Here is a 22,577-nt window from a genome sequence, read left to right as displayed (position 1 = left end):
TCACATTTTTAGTGGGAGGGGCCTTCCCTGAGCCAGCTGGTCTTCAGCCCCTTTAAGGCGTTGCTACGCTCCGCGCGGCTGGCTCCTGGAGACTTTCCAGCATGGCACGGGGCGGGGCTTCGGTGCGCCTTTTGGCGAATAACTTAAAGGGGCCATGCCCGTGGTGGTGTGCTGGGCGGAACTCTAGCGGTGTTAGCGCACAGTGGATCCGGGCTGCGGCCTCTGGGTGAGTCCGGGTTTCCATCACCCCCTCCGGCCGTTCCTTCGAGAGTAGTTAGCGAGTCCTCAGCTTTCCCAAGACCTGTCCCGCCGCCGATTTCTGGTAGCCCCCGACCTCCTGATGCTCTCATTCCCCTGGTTTCCCGCAAGTGTTACCGCACTGGTAGCTAGGTGCGCCCTAGTGTGGAAGGGGTCTAGTCCTCCCCACCCCGATGAATTTTCCAGGTAATGTCTCAAGGGTCCAGTTATTACTCTAAATTCCCACTAATACTCTAGCAAAACCAGAAACATTCTCAGCCTCCCAGAAAAGTCCCAGTAATATTCCAGCATTCTTCAGTATCCTCCAAGGAGCCCGGGCGCCCTCCCTAGGTCCGCTCTTACGCTCGAACAACCCCAGGGACGTGCCCACCCAGCTCCGTTTTTCCCAGAATCTCAGTAATTTTCCAGTGCCCCCAGTAATGCCAGCATCCCCGGTTACGTGCACTGGCTGCTGTCAGTGGGTGCCTGGCCGGCTGCCCTTTGGCCCTAGGGTGGCAGTTGGACAGGTGGAGCGGCTGGTCCGCACGGTGCATAGGTGAAGAGAGCAAGACGGGGAGCGGGAGACACGCCTCACTCCCTAGCCGCACCCGGGGGTCAATTTGCCCCACCTCTCTGTGCCGCAGCGCTCCTCTAGCGGTCCTCCGCCGAGGCAGCCGGTACGAAGGGGTTGGGCTTGTGGCAGGGACGGGGCGGGCCCAGAGTGACAGGTTCGTCCTGCTTCTAGATTCCTAGGACTCAGGACTACCAAACCTGTGGACCACCTGTGGACCACCAGCCAGAAACAGCTGATGGACGCCCCGCTGCAAACTGGGATGGTAAAGATCGGGGGCCGTGAGGCGCTGTGGGGACTACAACTCCCGGCGTGCTCAGCGCAGCCCCGCAGGAACTGGGCGGTGTGTGTTCTGGCGGAACTATGTTTCCCGGCGTGCGCCGCGCGCAGGCCGCGGAGCCGCAAAGAAGAGTCGCGCCGGCCCCCACCCCCTCCTTGGGAGGGAGTCGCGCTGGCCCATTCTGCAGATGGGGACACAGAGGCCACGGGCCGCTGAGAACTTCTCGGGGGCGGACGTGGCTCAGTGGGATGGAGTCCAGGACGTCCTGGCCCCCGGGAAGGGCTCGGCGGGGCGGGTATGCGATGCGCAGCCCGTGCCATTCGTCCCGCAGGTGCTGGGCGTGATGATCGGGGCCGGCGTCGCGGTGTTGGTCACAGCCGTGCTCATCCTCCTGCTAGTGCGGAGGCTTCGAGTGCCGAGTGAGGACCCGGAGGGCCCCTCAGGGGAGGCTGCGTGGGGGGAGCCGAAGCGCGGGTTCGGAGGCGGTGGAGATTGGACTTGCTGGGGTCCGCACGCGGTGTGCCGGCCTCCGGCCGCGCGGAGACTCCGCGGAGCTCAGGGCGCCCCTCTCCCCTTACCCCAGAAACCCCAGCCCCCGAGGGCCCGCGGTATCGGTTCCGGAAGAGGGACAAAGTGCTTTTCTATGGCCGGAAGATTATGCGGAAGGTGAGTCTAGGACCAGCTGAGGCTCCGGCTGACCCCACAGGAGCCCTGCCCTGGACTTAGTTACGGCTCTTGTAAACTCCTGCTCCTTGATGAAACCCCACTTCCCCAGGACCTGAGCTGGCAGTTGACCTAGCCTCACCCCTTAATTGTCCTAGGTGTCACAGTCCACTTCCTCCCTGGTGGACACCTCCGTCTCCACCACTTCCAGGCCACGCATGAAGAAGAAACTGAAGATGCTGAACATTGCCAAGAAGTAAGGCTGTGCTAAGTATACCTGGTTCTGGGGGCTACCTCATGGCCTTTGGAGTGATCAACCCATCTATCTCGAGTTTCTTTCAAGCCCGTGCACTGTTTGGGGAGTCTTCCCACATAAGGGAGGCTGTCCCGGAGCTCCCCCATACCAGACAGGCTGTCTCTGTCTCTCTATCCCATAGGGGCTATCTCAGTGATATTCCCCTACTAGTGATATCTCTCCCTGAGGTACCTATGAGCTGTTTGCTCTTCAGTCAATATCTCTTGACACCTGGCCATATAGTAGGGGAGTTTCTGTGTAAGCTATTTCATGGGTCTCCTCACACAAGAGGTTCCTCATTAGGGTTATCTCAGGTATTTCTGTGACCAGCTGGAAAGGCTATCTGTAGCTTCTGTTATCCAAGGGTAATCATAGCAGTCTTGCTACATCAGAAAACATCTCTCTATGTCACTTACCTTGGAGTTCTTCTCACAGTAAGGAAGCTATGTAAGGGATTGTGTTTCCTAGGAATTATCTCAAGAATCTTCTTGCACTAGAAACATAGGAAGGATGTCTCAGGGGTGCCTGTCGTTAGCAAAGGACTTTCTCAGAGCCTCTGAGGAAGGCTTTTCCAAGGATCTTTCTAAGTTGGGAGCTGGCTCTGGGGTCTCCTGACATCATGGGGCTCACTTCATGAGACATGAAGGTCTGTCTCAAGGGTGTTTTCACACTAAGGGGGCGTCCCAGGGCTGTCCACGACCAATATATGTCCTATCACAGGACTTTCTGTGACTTGAGAAGGACAGTCTCTAGTTCTCCATGATCAGAGTCTCCATGTATCTTGAGTCTCTCCACATCTCAGTGTCTGCAGATCCTTGAAGAGCTACCCTAATGTCATGACTATCAGAGGGCTAGCTCAGGAATCTGTGGCCTGGGGAAGGGCTAGCCCAAGTACCTCCCTGTTTAGAAGAGGAGCTATATCTGGATTTCTCTATATCATGGAGTTTAACTCAGGGAACTGCTCATGCTAGAGGGTCTATCTCAAGTATCTTGTGACCAGTACAGGGGCTATCAGTAGAAACTGACTTGCAGGGAAGGGCTCTCCCAGGTCCATGAATAGCAAAGAGGCTATATCTAGATTCTCCACATGTAATGAGTGCTATCTCAAGAGTTTCTGTGACCATCAAAGGGGCTATTTCAGGGTTCTCTGAGACCTGGGAGAAAGGGTTATCTCAGGGATCTTATAAAAAACAGCCCCGCCCAGCCGGGCGTGGCTCAGCGGTTGAGCGTCGACCTAGGATCCAGGCGATTGGGGTTCAATTCCCGGTCAGGGCACATGCCCAGGTTGTGGGCTGCAGCCGATCAATGACTCTCTCATCATTGATGTTTCTATCTCCCTCTCTCCCTCTCCTTTCCTCTCTCTGAAATCAATAAAGATATATTTTTAAAAAAAAGAATAAAAAACAGAGCCTGTATCTGAGGTCTCATATAATGGAAGTTACTCTAGGGGTCTGCCAACATTAGAAAGGCTATCTCAGGAGTCTGGTCTGTGATTACTGGAAGGACTATGTCAGGGGTCCCATGACAAACAGAGGTGTTTTTCTAAGGTCTTCCCGTGTCTTGGAAGCTATGTCAGGGGTCTAACTAGAGGATCCATCTCAAGGCCCTGTGACTAGTGGAGAGATGATCTTGGGGTTTTACAGGAATCAGCAAATTTTTTCTGTATAGGGCTAGATAGTAAACATCTTAGGCAGTGCAGGCCGCATATAACTCTGCTATCGCTATTTAACTTTGCTGTTTTAGTATGAAAACAGCCACAGACATGTACATGAATAAATGTACCTATGTGCCAATAAAACTTTATGTACAAAAAAGAAGTTGAGGGACTGATTTGGCCAGTAGGCCAGAATTTGCTGACCCCTGTTCTGTGTGACCTGGGGGAAAGGATGTGTGGGGGTCTTAGGTCTGCCTGTACCTTCTCCCTGCTCCCCCCATACCTCTCTCCTCCCACCAGGATCCTACGTATCCAGAAAGAGACTCCAACACTGCAGCGGAAGGAGCCCCCACCTGCCGTGCTCGAGGCTGACCTGACAGAGGGTGACCTGGCCAACTCCCACCTGCCCTCCGAGGTGCTCTACATGCTCAAGAACGTCCGGTCAGTGTCAGGTTGCAGGTTGGGGGCTGCAGAGCTGGGTGCTGATCTGACCTCCTGCATTCCTCCTCCCCTCCCCCATGCAATAGGGTGCTGGGCCACTTCGAGAAGCCGCTCTTTCTGGAGCTCTGCCGGCACATGATCTTCCAGCGGCTTAGCCAGGGTGACTACGTCTTCCGACCAGGCCAGCCAGATGCCAGCATCTACGTGGTGCAAGACGGGCTGCTGGAGCTCTGCCTGCCAGGGCCTGTAAGTGGGCTGCCCAAGGGGGGACTGCACGGAAATAGGCAGTGATGCAGTGGCCACTGGGGACAGGCACTGCTGTCGGTCAGTAGGGTTGGTGGCCATTTGAGATGTGCAGACAGGAGTTGGGAACAGATGCCCAAGGGCATCTGGGTTGGGCAGTTAGTTATGGCCAAGAAATGGGTGCTGGTCGGAAGGTTCATTGGGGTCAGAGATCAGGGCATCAGTGATCACTGGGTGAGTGTGAGGGCCAGTGTTGTGGTTGGAGATGAAATGCTGGTTGGCAGCCCTGGCCACTGCCCTGACTCCCACTCTCATGTGTTACAGGATGGGAAGGAGTGTGTGGTGAAGGAAGTGGTCCCCGGAGACAGCGTCAACAGCCTTCTGAGCATCCTGGATGTCATCACTGTGAGTTATCAGTTTGGGGTGGCCACGGAGGCTGGGGTTACAACACCACAACCAGTGGACTGGGTTGAAGAGGGTCTCCCTGCAGGCCTCCAGTCTCTGATATGCCCTGGATACTGCCTCAAGGCACTAGAGTTATGAAGAGCTGGGGGGAGCAGGGAGGAGCTCACAGCCCCTGACCTTGATTCTCATGCCCCCTGCATCCCCAGGGTCACCAGCACCCCCACCGTACAGTGTCTGCCCGTGCAGCCAGAGACTCCACTGTGTTGCGGCTGCCAGTGGAGGCCTTCTCTGCCGTTTTCACCAAGTACCCAGAGAGCCTGGTGCGGGTGGTGCAGGTCAGTGGGCCTTTGCCTCCCTCCACTGATCCCCACCCATCACAGGCACCCGTGAGCTGACACCCAGCAGTCTCTCACGTTGTGTTATCAGCCCTGACCTCTGGGCTGCCTGACTCATCATGTTAGCTGTCTTGACCCATCCCCCCAGGTTTCTGTCACCTCATTATGGGTTTCTCCCTGGCACCTCTGCTCTCCCTGTAGTCCTCCCAACCTTGGCCTTGGCTCCACTCAACCTCTTCCCCATTCATGACCCACCCCTTTACTGCTTGGTCCCAACTTTCCCTGGCTCCTGTTACCCCCTCTGCTGACTCACTTCCTTCCTGGCCCTGCCTCTCTTCTGGTCCCACACCTGCTGACCATGCTCCTACAGATCATCATGGTGAGGCTGCAGCGTGTCACCTTCCTGGCCCTCCACAACTACCTGGGTCTGACCAATGAGCTCTTCAGCCATGTGAGTTATTTAGAGAGCAGAGGGGGCTGGAATGGTGGAATGGCACATGCCTCCCAGGATTTGCCATAGCAGTGCTCTCTGCCCGCAGGAGATCCAACCCCTGCGCCTCTTCCCCAGCCCCGGCCTCCCAGCCCGCACCAGCCCTGTGCGAGGCTCCAAGCGTGTTGTCAGCACCTCAGCAACTGAGGAGCCTAGAGAGGCCCCTGGCCGGCCACCTGACCCCACTGGGGCCCCTCTGCCTGGACCTGCAGGTACCTGAGATGACCCATGCTGGAGCGGCAGTGGCCTCTTAGCTAGGTACCCAGATCTCCTGCCTGGTCCCCCAGGGACCCATGAACTCAGCCCCATGGACCCATTGGAATTACTTTTCCTAATCTCCCAGTCCCCAGGGACTCTGAGTTGACTGTTCCCCAGGCCCCCTTTAGTTCCCCAGTCCCAATTGTAGGAGCCTGAACACGTGTCTCCCTCAGGGGATCTGGTGAAGCCCACATCCCTGGAAGCCCCCTCGGCCCCCCTGCTGAGTCGCTGCATCTCCATGCCAGTGGACATCTCAGGTCTGGGGCCTTGGGCCGGGAGGGGGGAGGCCATCAAACTTCTGGGTTGGACTGCAGGTTGGCCATTCTCTGTTTTTCTTATCTGTGAAATGGAAACCTTGGCAGCACCTTCTGCTCACTTTTTCATGGGTGCTCATTGAAATAATGCCCTCCCAGCTGTGGTGAGGATTCCGAGGGCGTGCAGCCTGATTAGTCACGTCTGCATGGATGTGGCAGTGGCACACTGGTACTGCTTGCTTAGACTGCAGTTGTGGTCAATCTTGTCTTTACTTCAGGCTTGCAGGGAGGTCCCCGCTCGGACTTCGACATGGCATATGAACGTGGCCGGATTTCTGTTTCTCTGCAAGAAGAGGCTTCAGGGGGGCCCCCGGTAGCCCCTGTTCGGGTAAGGCCCTGCCCTCTCTGCCTTTCCCCTGGTGGAGGCCCCTGAGGAGGAAAGTTGGGTGGGAGCAGGGAGGTCACAGGCCCTCCCCCGTGCAGACTCCCACTCAGGAGCCCCGGGAGCAGCCAGCAGGTGCCTGTGAGTACAGCTACTGCGAGGATGAGTCAGCTACCGGTGGCTGCCTGTTTGGGCCCTACCAGGGCCGCCAGACCAGTAGCATCTTTGAGGCTGCAAAACGGGAGCTGGCCAAGTTGATGCGGATTGAGGTGGGTGTCCTTGGCCCAGGTGCTAGGGGCTAGGTGGAGGGTGGGGGATGCATGGCTGGACCAATCTCAACCCCCTTCCTTCCCTAGGACCCCACCCTCCTGAACAGTCGAGTCTTGCTACATCATGCCAAAGCTGGCACCATCATTGCCCGCCAGGGGGACCAGGTGAGGCTGACACTTGACCTTGAACCATACAACTGTGACCTGAGACCTCCTTCTGATCTCTGATCCTTGCTCTTTGACCCTATGTATAGAGCTCTTAGTCTATGATATGCAGTCTCTGATGCTCGGATCCTATGACTGACCCCTAGCTTACCCACCCCTTATCCTCTGGACCAATCAACCTTTGATCTCCAACCCCTGAACTTTTTTGCTAGGACTCCAACCCCTAGATCTCTCTTACCTGCCTTGGCCTTTCCTGCAACCTGTTTTCTTTTTTTCAAATATATCTTTATTGATTTCAGAGAGGAAGGGAGAGGGGGAGAGAGATAGAAACATCAGTGATGAGAGAATCGTCATTGTTCAGCTGCCTCCTGCACGCCCCTGACTGGGGATGGAGCCCGCAGCCTGGGCGTGTGCTCTGACTGGGAATCGAACCGAGATCTCCTGGATCCTAGATCGATGCTCAACCGCTGAGCCACGCCTGGCCGGGCTTCTGAACTTTTGATTCTGTAATACACCCTGATGTTCTAACATCTAATCCTGGACCCCTGCTGGGATGGGCACTTGATAAATGTGTACAAATTGGAAGTGGGACCCAGAGGCCATGAACTGGCCCCAGGAGCTGGACTTCACTGCCTGCTGGTAGCACCTGGAGGTGTAGGAAACTCTGCCCAATCAGTCCCTCTATTCTCCATATGGGAACACTGGGGCCATGATCTTGTATCAGGAAGCACTGAGGAAGAGAGCTCTGGAGGCAAGGGCTAGATTTGAAGTCCGGACTCTGTCCAGATTCCCTGTGTGACCTCGGGGAAGTCATCTAGAAAGTTCTCTGCTTCCTCATCTGTGGAATGGAGTAATTACACTAACTGTCCATTAGCATTAAAGAGGAAGTAGTTCTGAGCTGCCTAAGGTGTACAAGGGTGACAAGCCTGGGGAAGGGAGTGGAGCAGCAGCTCAGGGGTGACACAGAGGGCAACTTGACATAGGTATTGAGGCTGAAGTGCTGTTTGAGGGGTGGAATGAGGGTGCCTGGCCTGTTAGCTGGATAGAGTATTGTTACATCATCCTATCAGCTTGTTCAGCTGTTGCCTCGAGCTACTTATTGCAAGGGTGGGCTCCTTTCTGCAGAGGAAGTTGGGTGATGCCTATGCCAGCTGTTTGTGGTTCTTGAGAATGAGCTGAGGAAGTGTGGTCATCCCGTGGCTGTTCTGGGGGCTCTTGGGCCCTGCTTACCTGGGAGACCCTGTTGGGCTCAACCCAAGCCTGGCTGCTAACCGATCGCTGGCTTGTAGCCACTCAAGGCCTCTCAGGGTCTTCCTGACTTTGTTAGGGGCGTTACTGTGCTGTTCCTCCCTATGAAACTTCACACTGATGGTTTTCTACCTGGGAGAATTTTGTCCCTCAGCGGACATTTGGCAACACAGACACATTTTTTATTCACTTTGGAGGGCGCTACTAGCATCTAATGGTTAGAGGCCAAGGATGCCAGAACACACAGGACAGCCCCCTTAAGCAAAATTGTTTAGTTAAAATGTCAGTAATGCCAAGGTTGAGAAACTGTGCTTTACACAAATATTTCCCAGAGTGTTTCAAGAAACACCTATATCACAAGGGATCCGTGGCCAAATAGGTTTGGGAAGTGTTGGCTGTTTTATCTCTTTGTGGAAGTTCCCAGTGAACATCATTAGTATATTCAAGGCTCTGAGGAGTCCTATGTAAAGAAACTTGCTTCCCAACCTCATGGCAAATGACAGCCTAATATTAGTAACTTCCTTTCATATCCCAGACACAGTCTAGAAATTCTGTCTTAGAAGGTTCCAGCGTATGTGTATATCTCCTGGGGCTGTGCCCCTCCCAGGAGCCCTTGCAGTGTTTTGGTGCTCACTGGGGCTTTGTGAGGTGCCAGACAGGTTCCTATGGTGAGTGAGGAAGAAATTTTTCCATATCTGGGCAGTTTCAGTTCCTTATTTATAAAAGGGTAGAAAAGGGAGGTGTCTGGGTAGGCAGGCTAACGAGAGAGAAGAGGGGCACCTGTTTGTACTGAGTATTTGTTGTATCCTAGGTCCTGCTGGACAGAGATGTCCCAGGCCCTGTGCTGCCTGCTGCAGAGGCAGAAAAAACAGGTCTGCCCTTTTGAAGCCCACAGTTCTGGTGGATATTACATTCAAAGGATGTAAAATCTTACAGGCTTAGTGCATAGACATAAGGAGCTGTTCTCAGCTCTGTAAAATCTGGCTTAGGCAGGGAAGCATCTCTGAGGAAGTGACCTGCAGCTAAGAAGGAATTAACTAAGTGTAAGGGGAAGAAAGAGCATTGTAGGCAGAGGGAACAGCTTGTGCCAATATCCTGTGGTGGGAAGTAACATGTTGTTCTCTAGGAAACAAGGAAGTCAACATTCTTGGAGTAGAACAATGGAACGAGAACAGGGGATTTTTAATTTTTTAAAAACAATAGTTTTATTATTTTTAAAAGGTGACAGTTTTATTGAGATGTAATTCACATACTCTGCAATCCACCCATTTAAAGAGTACAATTTAGTGGTTTTTGGTATATTAAGACTTGTGCAACCACCACCACTATGACTTTTAGAACATTTTTGTCACCTTGAAAAGAAATCCCATACTCTTTAGCTATCAATCTCCTACCTCCTCACCCCACCCCACCCCACCTGGAATCACACACTCTGTGCCTTTTGTGTCTGGCTTCTCACTGAGCATCGTGGTTTCAAGGTTCATTCACATTGTAGCACGTGTCAGTGCTTCACTCCTTTTTATGGCCGAGTAATTTTCATTGTGTGGATATTGGGCATTCTGCTTACCCACTTATCTGTTGATGCGCATTTGGGTTATTTTCTACCTTTAGGCTGTTACGTATAATGCTGCTATGAACATTTATGCACAAATTTCTGTGTGGACATATGTTTTCATTTCTGTTGGGTAGATACCTAAGGGTCAAATTGCTGGGTCATATGGCAACTCTACTTTTATCTCTTTGAGTACCATTTCCCAAGTGGCTGCACCATTTTACATCCCCACCAGCAGTGTATGACGGTTCTGATTTTTCCAAGTTCTCTTTAACATTTTTTGATCCTAGCTCTTCTAGTGGGTGTGAAGTGGCATCTCATTTTTTTTATTCAAAAAAAATTTTTTTAATGTCTTTATTGATTTCAGAGAGAGAGAAAGAGAAAGATAGAAACATCAATGATGAGAGAGTCATTGATTGGCTGCCTCCTGCACGCCTCCCAGTGTGGATTGAGCCTGCAACCCGGGCAAGTGCCCTGACCAGGAATTGAACCATGACCTCCTGGATCACATTTTGATGCTCAACCACTGAGCTATGCTGGCCAGGTGAAGCGGCATCTCATTTTGGTTTTGATTTGCATTTTCCAGATGATTCATGATCTTTTCATGTGCTTATATCTCTTTGGAGAAGTGTCTATTTAGATCCTTTGCCCATTTTAAAATTGGGTTATTTGTGTTTTATTATTGAGTTATAAGATTTCTGTATAAATTCTGGATTCAAGACCCTTAGCAGATATGATGTGCAGCTGTCCACTCACTTTCGTCATAGTGCCCTTTGAAGTTCAGAAGTTTTGATTTATTTTGTTGCTTGTGCTTTTGGTCTTCATATCCGAGAATCCATTATCAAATTCAAGGTCATGAAGACCCCTATATTTTCTTGAAGAGCTTTAGAGTTTTAGTTTATATTCACATCTTTGATCCATTTTGATATTGTATAAGGTGAGGTTCCAACTTTATTCTTCCGTGTGGGTACCCATTTGCCCAGGTGAGCAAAGAGGATTTAAGCTGAGCCGCGCCCCCATGTAGCCCGTCCTTGCAGCCTCTTGCTGGCTGTGTTGAAAAGAATTCATGGACTGTAATCTTGGGCTCAGGAGTTTGGTGATCCATTAGCAATGTCTGCGCTGGTCCTGAATAATATGGAGAAATATGTGTGCTGCTCACCTGAGCTATGCAAAGCCTTCACTCCCTCCTCAGCTTCCTAAGGAGTGAATTGACCTGAGTTGAGGGTGCAAGTGTTGGCCCTGTGCCCATCTCCTGGTTCCTGCCCCCATAGGATGTGAGCCTGCACTTCATCCTCTGGGGCTGCCTGCATGTCTATCAGCGCATGATCGACAAGGCTGAGGACGTGTGCCTGTTTGTAGCACAGCCCGGGGAGCTGGTTGGGCAGCTGGCTGTGCTCACCGGGGAGCCCCTCATCTTCACACTGCGAGCCCAGCGGGACTGCACTTTCCTGCGGATCTCCAAGTGCGACTTCTATGAGTACGACTGGGCCCTGTGTTGGGGTGGGACTGGCATTTAGAGGGCCCTGACTCCATTCTGCCATGGAAGAAGCCAGCCCTCTGGACAGCTTACACCTCAACAGGGCAGCTTTCAGCTCTTCCAATCCCACCTCAGGCCATCACGGCCCTGTACACTCCCTAAGGGCAGTTCCAGGACACCCCCAGCCCATGCACCCCCGCCCTTTGTCTACAGGATCATGCGCGCACAGCCCAGTGTGGTGCTGAGTGCAGCGCACACGGTGGCTGCGAGGATGTCACCATTTGTGCGCCAGATGGACTTTGCCATCGACTGGACAGCCGTGGAGGCTGGACGAGCGCTGTACAGGTGCAGCCCCTGCCCCCGCCCCCACCTCGCTGCTCAGGCCCCCCTGAGACCCGGCTGGATCCTGTATGACCCGCCCCCCACCCCAGACAGGGCGACCGCTCGGACTGCACCTACATAGTGCTCAATGGGCGGCTGCGCAGCGTCATCCAGCGCGGCAGCGGCAAGAAGGAGCTGGTGGGCGAGTACGGCCGCGGTGACCTCATCGGTGTGGTGAGCACACACTGACCTCTGATCTCTCCCAGCCCCATTTTTCTCCCCGCCCCCAACATACACAGCATCCCGGGTAATCTGATGGGGTGGTGAACATCTGTGACCTCGCCCAGGCCATTTTTCCCAGCTCCTTTCCTGGGGTGGGGGTGGAGGAACCTCATGGGGTGGTGATTCTGGTCTGTCCCCAGACCTCTCTCCGTCCAAGAAGGGCCCCCCGCCCGGGTGGATCCCTGTACTCTCCCTCTCCTCAGAGCCCTGGTGGGTAGCCAGGGTTGTGGGATACCTAGTAGAGCGGAACTGCCTCTTTGGCCTCCCCCTTACTTATCCGGAGCCTCCTGGACCAAGCAGCTGTGGTCATGCACATGGTCCCCCAGGTGGAAGCGCTGACACGGCAGCCCCGAGCCACTACGGTGCACGCGGTGCGCGACACAGAACTGGCCAAACTCCCCGAGGGCACCCTGGGCCACATCAAACGACGGTACCCTCAGGTGGGATTCAGTGGGATGGGGGCTGGTTTCCTAATGGGGGCTGGGCTGATGGAGTGGGGGCAGGGCCCTAGAGGGGGCAGGGCCTAACGTGGGGAAATGGGGAAGTGAAGGGGGGGGCTCTTGTAAGTGAGGCATGAGGAATGGGAAGGAAAGGTGGGGCTCGCACAGCTGCTCCTCCAGCCTCACTGGACCCATCTCCAACGCCCCAGGTAGTGACCCGCCTCATTCACCTGCTGAGCCAGAAAATTCTGGGGAATTTGCAGCAGCTGCAAGGACCTTTCCCAGGTGAGGTCCGGCAGTTCCCCGGGAATGCTGGGGGGATGTATTCCCACACTTGGGGCGAGCTGGGAGAGAGAGCCCTAAACCCAGGGCAAGCTGGGAAACAGACCAGCTCTGGGTGGATTTGAAGAAGGAAGTGTGTGCTTCAAGGCCCCGCATGCTGTTGGGAGGGCGCTGGGGGGTTCCTGGGTATGCTGGACATGGAATGTTAGACTCCGCATGTTTGTTTATGGAATCTAAAATACCAGTCCTGTTGAGGGGGCAGAGTTTTAGAGATTTGTTCTGGGCATCAGGGCTTGGCTGAGGGATGGAGTACGATTCCTAGAGCAGAGGATGCTGGGAAATGGAGTTGGTGGGCTGGTTTGGGGCCTCTGAAGCTACCAGAATGCTGGGAGGTGTGGTTTCCATAAGCTAGGGTGCACTGGGAAGGGAAGTTGGATTTGAGGTATATGGAAATAAGGAACTGAGATTGTCAACCTCTATGCCTCCTTTTACCCCAGGGGCTTCTGCCCCACCAGCCTTGACTCCTGGCTCCCCAGTGGTGGCAATGGTGAGCAGCAGCCAAGAACCACCTGACCCCAGGGTCGTGTTCTGTTCCCCCCTCACCCCCCATCAGGATTCCTCACTCCCCCATCTTGAGTCATGTGTAGAAATGCCTGTTCATTCCCTCCCATCTTCTCGAGCCACCGTTGACATGATTCTTGGGCAGCCTTGGGGCCAGAGACTTTAAGGTCTTGGGCTCTCAAGAGCCTCTCTGTTGATGCTCTACAGAAAAGGAATTCTCCAGTGAGCACCCAGTATGTGCTAGGCGCTATGCCTGGCTCAGGGGTGGGAGAGTGCGCAGGCAGACGAGGTCCTAGGGGGTTTACAGTCCGGCAGGCAAAACATCAGACAAGTACTGTGAAGAAATCAAGAGGGTCTTGATTGAGGGTGACTAGCTTTTCAGAGGACAGTGAGGTAAGACTTGATAAATGAGATGGGGCCGGACATTGAAGAGAACATCGAAGGTTCTGCACACGGGGTTTGGAGGTTTTGAAACACTCTGAAAAGGAAAATGAGTGATGGGGAGAAACTGGGCCAGGGCAAGTGTCATAGGGGCTGGGAGCCCCGGAAAGGCATTTGAGCCTGTTCAAACTGGTATGGGAAGCAGCTGGAGACAGTGAGAGGTTCACGCAAGCGATGGAGGTTAATGGGGGTCTTAGGTGTTAGCAGAGAAGCTGGGTCAAAGATTTATTTGTTTCTGCTTAGTTTTGTGTTCAAGTCCCTTCAGTGGACAGAGGCACCCAGGCCAGAATAGGGTGGGGCACTGATAGGTACATAGAGGCACAGCGGAGAATCAGAACGGTTGTAGAGTTGTTTAATGAGTGCCATTGAGGACATTAGGGCCAAAATTGAAGGTTGGATGGCCAAGTCTTATCAAGCTGTGGATCTGCGTCCTTCACTATGGTTTCTCTAAGTCGCAGCTGAGGGACATGGGGCAGAGGGAGACCCTTCTGAGGAGAAGGGTCTCCCTCTTCAGACACAGGACTGCATAACAGATTTCATCCTTTGGGGGTCTCAGCAGGCTCAGGACTGGGTGTCCCCCCTCACTCGGAACTCACCAACCCAGCCAGCAACCTGGCAACGGTAGCAGTCCTGCCTGTGTGTGCCGAGGTGCCTATGATGGCCTTCACACTGGAGCTGCAGCATGCTTTGCAAGCCATTGGTCAGTTTTGTCTCTGTGGGGCGAGGTGCATGTGGGTGGGTCATTGGCCAAAGAGTGGAGATGCCCAGTGGGTCCATGGGGAGTGGGGCAGAAAAGGGCCACAGGAGTGGAGTGGGGGGTATTCTGTTCTGGGAGAGGCCCCCAGCTCTATTGACCTGGGTTCCTAACCCCACTCCCTCACCCATCCTCAGGCCCCACACTCCTTCTTAACAGTGACATCATCCGGGCACGTCTGGGTGCCTCTGCACTAGACAGGTATGTGTTGGGGTGCAGGGGGTGGGGATGCGAGGGATGAGCTTGAAGTCTAGGATTCTTTCAGATCCAGTTCCAGATCTAGACTGTGAACTGAGGAGCATGCACCCCAACTATCTAGTCTGTGGGGTGAATCCACCCCTGGAGGGCATGTGTTGTGGGAGCCTGGGTGTCTAGGTCCCTCTCCCCCCAACAGTGGAGTTATAATGGTCTCTGGGGCCATGTGACTCCTGACCAGCCCAGGATGACCTCCCCACCCCCGCCCCAACCCCAGCATCCAAGAGTTTCGGCTGTCAGGGTGGCTGGCCCAGCAGGAGGACACCCACCGCATCGTGCTCTACCAGACAGACTCGTCACTGACACCCTGGACCGTGCGCTGCCTACGCCAGGCTGACTGCATTCTCATCGTGGGCCTGGGCGATCAGGAGCCCACTCTTGGCCAGGTCTGGAGACCATGCACAGTGACCCTACTCCTGGGACCCGTCCCCTCCCATCCAGTGCCTGTGCCAGGCCACATGCACCCTCACTGTGGGGCTTAGCAAAATCCTAGGGTCCCAGCAAAATCCTAGGGTCCTGAGCTCAGCCTGGTGTGTTGGTCAAGGAGGAAACAACTGGTGATTGGTGACACCCGCCCTCCGCCCCCCTGCAGCTGGAGCAGATGCTGGAGAACACAGCCGTGCGCGCCCTCAAGCAGCTTGTCCTGCTGCACCGGGAGGAGGGCCCGGGCCCCACGCGCACGGTGGAGTGGCTCAACATGCGCAGCTGGTGCTCGGGACACCTGCACCTGCGCTGTCCCCGCCGCCTTTTCTCCCGTCGCAGCCCTGCCAAGCTGGTGAGGGTGGGATCCAAAGAAAAGATCCCTCTTCAGACTTTTCTGGGGTGTGGCTACTGGAGGGGTGTGGCTCAGGGACCTGCAGACCCGGGCCTAGAGATCCCGATGCTGCCTCCTAACTCGCGTCCTCATGGTCGCCTCTCTCCGCATCCCAGCACGAGCTGTACGAGAAGGTGTTCTCGAGGCGCGCGGACCGGCACAGCGATTTCTCCCGCCTGGCGCGGGTGCTCACCGGCAACACCATCGCCCTGGTGCTGGGCGGGGGCGGAGCCAGGTGAGGGGGTGTGGCCAGCGCTGGCAGGGCGGTGCCTGGTGCCTGAGGGCGGAGCTTACTCTGGGTGAGAGTCCCCAGGGGGCGGGGCTGGCACCTTGTTCCTGGCCAGTGGGGGAGCTGGGAGAAGGGACTCTCCTGGGGGTGCAGCCAAAGGGGTTCCCAGCGGGTCACCAGGTCCCCTTCCCCTTGCAGGGGCTGCTCGCACATTGGGGTGCTGAAGGCGTTAGAGGAGGCGGGGGTCCCGGTCGACCTGGTGGGCGGTACTTCTATTGGCTCCTTCATTGGGGCCCTGTACGCAGAAGAGCGAAGCGCCAGCCGAACTAAGCAGCGGGCCCGGGAGTGGGCCAAGGTGTGTGTTGGGGAGACTCCCCACCCCAGGAGTACCCTAAAACATGGTCCCACGGGGGCTTCTGGGTTTCTCCTGACCTTTTCCTGATTTAATCTGTGGACCCTTATAGAAATATCTTCAGGACTTTGGATGACCCCTTGTCACCTTTTGGCTAGTGGCCCCAGACCCCAGTTTCCAGCTTGAGCAATCAGCATTCCTAGTGACCACTTATTAGTGACCCCAAGTGATTCCTGTTTCACCCCAGCTGGCCCCATTGCCCCTAGAGCATGACTTCGGTGCTGGAGCCTGTGCTGGACCTCACGTACCCGGTCACGTCCATGTTCACGGGTTCAGCCTTCAACCGTAGCATCCACCGCGTCTTCCAAGACAAGCAGATTGAGGTGCGCCCTCCCCCCACCCCTGCTCTGTCCCTGTCCCTTCCCACAGGTGTCCCCACTCCTCCCCAACCTTGGTCCTTGTCCCCATAGGACCTGTGGCTGCCATATTTCAACGTGACTACAGACATCACTGCCTCGGCCATGCGTGTTCATAAAGATGGTGGGTGTCTCTGGCCGGCCCCACAACATCCACTGTGGCTGCGTGGGGCAGGGGTGCAGGGAGGGCAGCCAAGTGTCTGGGCCACTGTTAACATGAGTGACCATCCATCCTGACCTGATTGCCGAGCACTAACCGTCACCCACTAATGCCCCAGAGGTCCCAGGTATGTCTGTCCTCAGGGGTGGGGACCAGTAGAATAGTCAGGCACCTCACCCCCTCACGCCATCCCTGCAGGCTGCGTGTGGCGCTACGTCCGGGCCAGTGCCTCCTACTGCCCCTACCTGCCCCCGCTGTGCGACCCCAAGGACGGGCACCTGCTGGTGGACGGGTGCTACGTCAACAACGTGCCAGGTCAGCGAGCCCACCGGGCTGGCCGGGCCTCTGAGCGTGTCTGAGAGTGTCTGTGCGTGTCTGTGTCTGTGTATCCCGCTGGGCAGGCTCCCTATGGCGATACGTGCGTGCCAGCATGACGCTCTCAGGCTACCTGCCCCCGCTGTGCGACCCCAAGGACGGGCACCTCCTCATGGACGGCGGCTACATCAACAACCTGCCAGGCAAGTGGCTGCCCGCTCGCTCATGTGCACACACATGCACACAGGCAAATTGAGCGAGTGGGCCCATGCACAGGCACACATGCAGACAGGCGCCCAGGAGGACACGTGTGCAAGCAGACCTGTGCAGGGCTTTGGACACACACACACACTTACATGCAACAGCAGGTATGTGGATGGGCCAAGGACAGGAATGTGCAGTTGGAAAGTATAACCCATATATAAGATGCAAATGGATGCACACACATATGTATGCACACAACACGGGACATGGGGATAGAACGGGACATCTTTTTGCGTGCACAGCAGCTATGCGTGTGCTCACGTGTACATTGTCACAGATGCTCAGATGGCAGGTAGGGTACTCGTGTATACAAGGTTCTGTGCACATGCACAAATATAAACGTGTGTTAATGAAATCAACCCTGCATGCTTTCTAAAATGTGCGTAAGTGTACACATGGAGATAGGTGGGGCACCTATAAGACCAAGTTAAGCTTTCACTTATACCCTCTGACTTGTGTGCAGTAAGAGGCAGGCAGGTTTGCAACTTAAAATTTTACATACCCAGAGCATGCATACACAGTAGACACATTTACTAGATGCACACACACACACACACACACACACACACAGTTGCAATCTCATAGGCCAGGGGTTGGCAAACTCTGCCCTCTAGGCCAAATCCAGTCCTTGCCTGATTTTGTAAATAAAATGTTATAGACACACAATCACGCCCAGTCGTTTACTCACTGTCTGTGGCTGCTTTTGTGCCACAGTGGCATAGTTGAGTAGTTGTGACACAGACCATATGGCCTGCAGAGCCAAAATTTTTGCTTTCTGGCCCTTTCCAGAACAGATTTGCCAACTCTTGCATAGGCACTCTGTACACATACTTGCACTAACACAACCACACACCTTCATGTGTGTACAAACCCATAGTTAGGCATACTTGGACACACAAGGAAACATAGATGTTGATCTAGGTACACGATGACTTAAATGAATACATAGATGGCCAGGGATGTGTACAGAGATGTAGACACACCCAGAGGTGTGCGTGTTCACAAATGCACATGGACAGGAGATGCACACAGATGACAGGGACACACATAGATGCGCAAAGACACATGGACATGGGCACGTGTACTCAGACATAAAAAGAAGTTTGTGAGGGACACAGGCAAAGTCTGACAGAGACTGTTTTTCTCGGATGAGCCTGGTTGTAGGACCCTGTCCCTGTCCCCCCAGGTTCCTCCAGACCCACTCAGGGACCCTCAGTGGTCCACATGGACCCATGGACACACCACCCTCCCTGCTGGGCCCTTCCCCATCACCTCCTCTGTCCTGCTTTCCTGCTCTCCTGCTCTTTGTCCCTCCTTTTAACTCTCTTGTCACAGCCCCAAGGCCCCTCTTTCTACCCAAATTCTCTCTTCCATATCTCTAATTCTTGATCTCTTTCTCTCCCCCAAATCTCTTGCTAACTCAGTTCCTCTGCATTCCTCTCTCTGTGGCTCTGTCTCCTGCTGTCTTTACTCCCGTGTTTCTCTGTTTTCTTACCCCTCAGTCTCCTCATATCTCTTTCTGTCTCCCTGTGTCTCTGATCCTTCCATCTGTCTCCCAGGTGTCCCTGTGACTCTCTCTCTGCATTACTCTCCTTCCACATATCTGACCTCGCGTCTTTCCCCCCAGCAATTTCATCCCTCTGTCTCCATCCCCTACATCCCTCTGGCCATGGTTCCTCACATCTAAAAGCTCCAACATCTGATCCCACCTCCTCCACATCATTGGCATCATTTTCCATGCCATTTGCATGCCAACATGTTGTTTGCATGGGTTGTTTTGTGTGACCATTTGCATGATGGTATCTGTGGGACTGGGTTGAACTTTTCTGCTCTGGGCCCTGGTGGGGACCCGCCCGCTGACCCCCTGGCCCCACAGCGGACATCGCCCGCAGCATGGGTGCCAAGACAGTCATTGCCATTGACGTGGGGAGCCAGGACGAGACAGACCTCAGCACCTACGGGGACAGCTTGTCTGGCTGGTGGCTGCTGTGGAAGCGGCTAAACCCATGGGCAGACAAGATCAAGGTTCCAGACATGGCTGAGATTCAGTCCCGCCTAGCGTACGTGTCCTGCGTACGTCAGCTGGAGGTCGTCAAGTCCAGCTCCTACTGCGAGTACCTGCGTCCCCCCATCGACTGCTTCAAGACCATGGACTTCGGGAAGTTCGACCAGATCTATGTGAGTGGGTGGAAGTGGCCTGGTGTTGCTGTGGGGGGCTGGCAGAGCTTTACTACTGAAAGCCCAGAGCAACACAAAGGCAAGGGTTCTAGGACTCCATTCCCAAATGGGAACTGTGGGGAATAAAATGGTAATCCATTAGTGCTGTCTGCATTGCTGTGGCAATGGCATATGCTGCCCACATGCTATGTAGGAACCAAGTTTCTTACGTGCCAGCTGCACTGCCCAAAGCACTGTGTAGAGATTTCTGCATTGGTGGGAATGAGAACAGTGATCAACCGGTAATGTCTGTCACAAAAAAGGGAGGGATGGAGCAGTGTGTATGTCATGTGCCACTGGCCCTGAAAAATGTGCCATAGCTCATGCCACCTGAAATTGTTAGCTGCTGCCCAGAGAGCTGAGTGAAACATCTGATGCTCCTTCAGGGTTAACTGGGAAAGTGCGCCTGATGGGTTAGCGGTGTCTGTTGTGGGTATAGGAGGTGGTGATCTCCACAAATTGCACTGCCACCTTTGGAGGACTAGAAATAAGGTTGCCCACCACCATCTCGCGTCATTTGGTGCTTGGCACACTGCATGGGGATGAGTAGGAAAGAACGTGGAGTGATTGATTGGTAATGTCTGGTAGGGGCACAGGATGGAGGACGTGGGGGCAGGTGTGCTCCATATTGCTGACTCTGAAATAGGGTTAGTCTCAAATGCCAGCTGCCCCAAAGCATCAGGCTTTTGAGGGGCCAGGGAAGGGGCAGGCAAAGTGGGAATAAGCAGAGAGGACAAGGCAGAGAACATCTGGGGGACTTGCAGAATGGATCGCCTCAGTCCCCTTGCTTCCTGCAGGATGTGGGCTACCAGTATGGGAAGGCTGTGTTTGGGGGCTGGAGCCGGGGCGACGTCATTGAAAAGATGCTCACAGACCGGCGGTCTGCTGACCTTATTGAGAGCCGCCGTGCAGACGTAAGCCTGGGACTCCCCCAGCCCCTCTGGGTCTTCCCAAACCTCACATGACCCTAGATCTCCCAGGGTTTCGCTGAGCTCTTCTCCCCAGGGAACTCCCCTCAGGATCTCCAAGTCCCCAAGACACCCAGTCCCCCAACACCTCAGGACACCATGGAGGCTCAGAGCCCCACCCACGCCACCCCACAGGTGCTGGCCTTCCCCAGTTCTGGCTTCACTGACTTGGCGGAGATTGTGTCCCGGATCGAGCCCCCCACCAGCTACGTTTCCGATGGCTGTGCTGATGGTGAGCGGGCCTCCAGGGGCAGGGCTAGGCCTGGGGTCAATGAGATATGGCTGGAAATGCCCGCCCAGCCCATGTCCCCTCACTTTCACGCTGCTCCCCGAATCCTAGGGGAGGAGTCAGATTGCCTGACAGAATACGAGGAGGATGCAGGGCCTGACTGCTCACGGGACGAAGGTGGCTCTCCCGAGGGTGCCAGCCCCAGCACTGCCTCTGAGATGGTGAGAGTAGGCTACCCGGGGCCCCACAAGGTGGGATGACGCGGTGGGTATGTGCTGAGTGACATGTACCGGGGACCATTCTGTGTGACGTGTGCGTGTGGCACTCCTGTTCCTGCAGGAGGAGGAGAAGTCGAGTCTCAGGCACCGGCGCTGTGTACCACAGGACCCTTCCAGCGCGACCGCAGACACCTGAGAACCTGCAAAGTGGTCCCCCTGGACTGGGGGTGGCCCTGTAGGGGTTGCTCCCCCTCTACCTGCTACTGTGCCTGTGACCTCCCTGGGTGTCCCTGGACCTCCAGGGCCCACACACTGGATGGTTGCACCTCCAAGAGGAGGGGCAGCACTGCACTGATGACCCTTGAACAGTCATTCCCAATAAACCTATTCTTGGAAGTGGGCCCATGTCATCTTTGGGTTCAGGGGGTATCTCGCCCCACCTTCCATGCTCAGGATGGCTGGGGCTGGAGCTTGTCACAGTGACCCTTGCACCCAGCCTCAGACAGAGCCCCAGGAACTGTGAGTGCTATCCCAGAATTCACCTGTAGTCCCACTCAGTGCTGGCTCCAGACCACAGGGCCTCCAAATGCCACATGTACCCCCTAGGGATGCCAGATGTCCCTGGGTGCCTGTCCTGACGCCACTCATTTTCCCTACTAGGTTCCACTGCTCTGGGCTGGTTGTACTGTGTGCCGGTACTCCAAGTGTTCTGTATGTTCCTACCATGTGCGCTGCTGAGCCTGCTTCCTGCAAGACACCCCATGTGCGTGCACATGTACACACACATGTACACGCAGACACAGGGCTTAATAGCTTTATTATCAGTTTCCCGGGCATTGTCCCTACTGTGTGCTCAGCTGAGGTTACACAAAATGAGCTGGTCCTTGCTGTGCACTCTCGCTCTCACTCTCGCTCACTGTCCTGGCATGTTGGTTAAGAGCTTAAGACTGTGGAGCCAAACTGCCTTGTGCGAAACCCCAGTCTGGCCTCTTAACTGGCGGCCCTGGGCCCCTTATCAAAACTCTTTGGGCCTCAGTTGCTTCATCTGTGAAGTGGGGATGCTGATGGTGTCTGCCTCATCAGGTGTTTCTATTACTGGACTCTGCTGCCAGAAGGGGATGGGTAGGAGGGGGCAAGGCTGGAGGCCAAAGACCAGGAAGGGATGGCAAGGCCTAAATTAGGCAGTGGACGTGGAGACTGTGAGGAGGGACTATGCCCAAGAAACATTTGCACTAAAATTTGGCAGAACATAGAGATTGATGGTCAGTGGGGGAGGAGGGGCTGAGTTGCCCAGGAGGATGAGGAGACCTTGGCATAGGTGATGGGGGACATCTTTATCAAGACAGAATGAAGGGGAAGGAGCAGGGAAGATGTAGGGCTCCATTTAGAACTCGCTGAGTTTGAGGAGCTAAAGGGACCGTCAGGGGACATGGCAGAGACTTGACATTTGGGGATGGGAACTTAGGAGAGATTTGCTGGGAACAAGTCTGGAGGTGTCAGACTTGTGCTGTGGGGATAGATGAAGTCCAGGGGGAACATGGCAGGTAAGAACGGGCCCAGGAGCCCTGTGCACCTGGCCCTACTGTGTGTGGGTGCTGTCTCTCCGTGCTCGTCTGAGCTTCCCTCCTGGCCTGCATTAGCCTGGCAATTTAAACCTGCTGGGTAGGTTGGGCACCCTAATTCTGGTGACTCTAGGTTTGTGGGTACTGTCTTCAGGGGAGACTTGGGTTGAACTGGAGAAGGGCTGGAGCGTCCCAGAGTCCCCAGGTGTATTAGTTTTCTGGGGCTACCACAGCAAAGCTTCGCAGGCTGGGGACTTAACAAATTTATTTTATTGCGG

The 22,577-nt window shown here is 54.7% G+C and overlaps 1 protein-coding gene across 2 annotated transcripts; it reads left to right on the top strand.

The window, feature by feature from the left end:
* The first annotated feature begins 147 nt into the window (after nucleotides 1-147).
* PNPLA6 (patatin like domain 6, lysophospholipase) lies at nucleotides 148-21,133 on the top strand. Of its 2 annotated transcripts, XM_016217440.2 has the most exons (33): nucleotides 148-226; nucleotides 983-1,507; nucleotides 1,672-1,754; nucleotides 1,910-2,007; nucleotides 4,001-4,141; nucleotides 4,228-4,387; nucleotides 4,709-4,789; nucleotides 4,996-5,124; nucleotides 5,495-5,575; nucleotides 5,664-5,826; nucleotides 6,046-6,129; nucleotides 6,405-6,514; nucleotides 6,610-6,777; nucleotides 6,865-6,942; nucleotides 11,014-11,219; nucleotides 11,433-11,564; nucleotides 11,651-11,774; nucleotides 12,149-12,262; nucleotides 12,472-12,547; nucleotides 14,106-14,246; nucleotides 14,438-14,501; nucleotides 14,773-14,941; nucleotides 15,148-15,330; nucleotides 15,486-15,604; nucleotides 15,797-15,953; nucleotides 16,217-16,333; nucleotides 16,421-16,490; nucleotides 16,928-17,044; nucleotides 18,982-19,283; nucleotides 20,120-20,236; nucleotides 20,426-20,522; nucleotides 20,631-20,740; nucleotides 20,859-21,133. In XM_016217440.2, exons 2-33 carry the CDS (start codon nucleotides 1,276-1,278, stop codon nucleotides 20,931-20,933), a joined length of 4,098 nt encoding a protein of 1,365 aa, XP_016072926.1. In that variant the 5' UTR covers nucleotides 148-226; nucleotides 983-1,275; the 3' UTR covers nucleotides 20,934-21,133. The 2 variants fall into 2 exon arrangements, with proteins under 2 accessions (XP_016072926.1, XP_016072927.1); XM_016217441.2 differs by lacking the exons at nucleotides 148-226; nucleotides 6,046-6,129 and having other exon boundaries at nucleotides 1,364-1,507; nucleotides 14,103-14,246.
* Nucleotides 21,134-22,577: the final 1,444 nt, after the last annotated feature.

The sequence above is a fragment of the Miniopterus natalensis genome, chromosome 4 (genome assembly GCF_054644295.1).
Source record: "Miniopterus natalensis isolate mMinNat1 chromosome 4, mMinNat1.hap1, whole genome shotgun sequence".
NCBI classification, from domain to species: domain Eukaryota; kingdom Metazoa; phylum Chordata; class Mammalia; order Chiroptera; family Miniopteridae; genus Miniopterus; species Miniopterus natalensis.
Note: the sequence above shows the minus strand (reverse complement) of the source record. Positions and strands in the feature narration are given on the sequence as shown.

What these genes read in the sequence shown, in the direction of transcription:
- PNPLA6 (XM_016217440.2), top strand. Translation starts at nt 1,276, where the DNA reads ATGGGGACACAGAGGCCACGGGCCGCTGAGAACTTCTCGGGGGCGGAC. An exon ending in AGCTCTGCCTGCCAGGGCCT is followed by an intron (nt 4,388 to 4,708) that starts GTAAGTGGGCTG and finishes CATGTGTTACAG; the next exon opens with GATGGGAAGGAGTGTGTGGT. An exon ending in TCCAAGTGCGACTTCTATGA is followed by an intron (nt 11,220 to 11,432) that starts GTACGACTGGGC and finishes CTTTGTCTACAG; the next exon opens with GATCATGCGCGCACAGCCCA.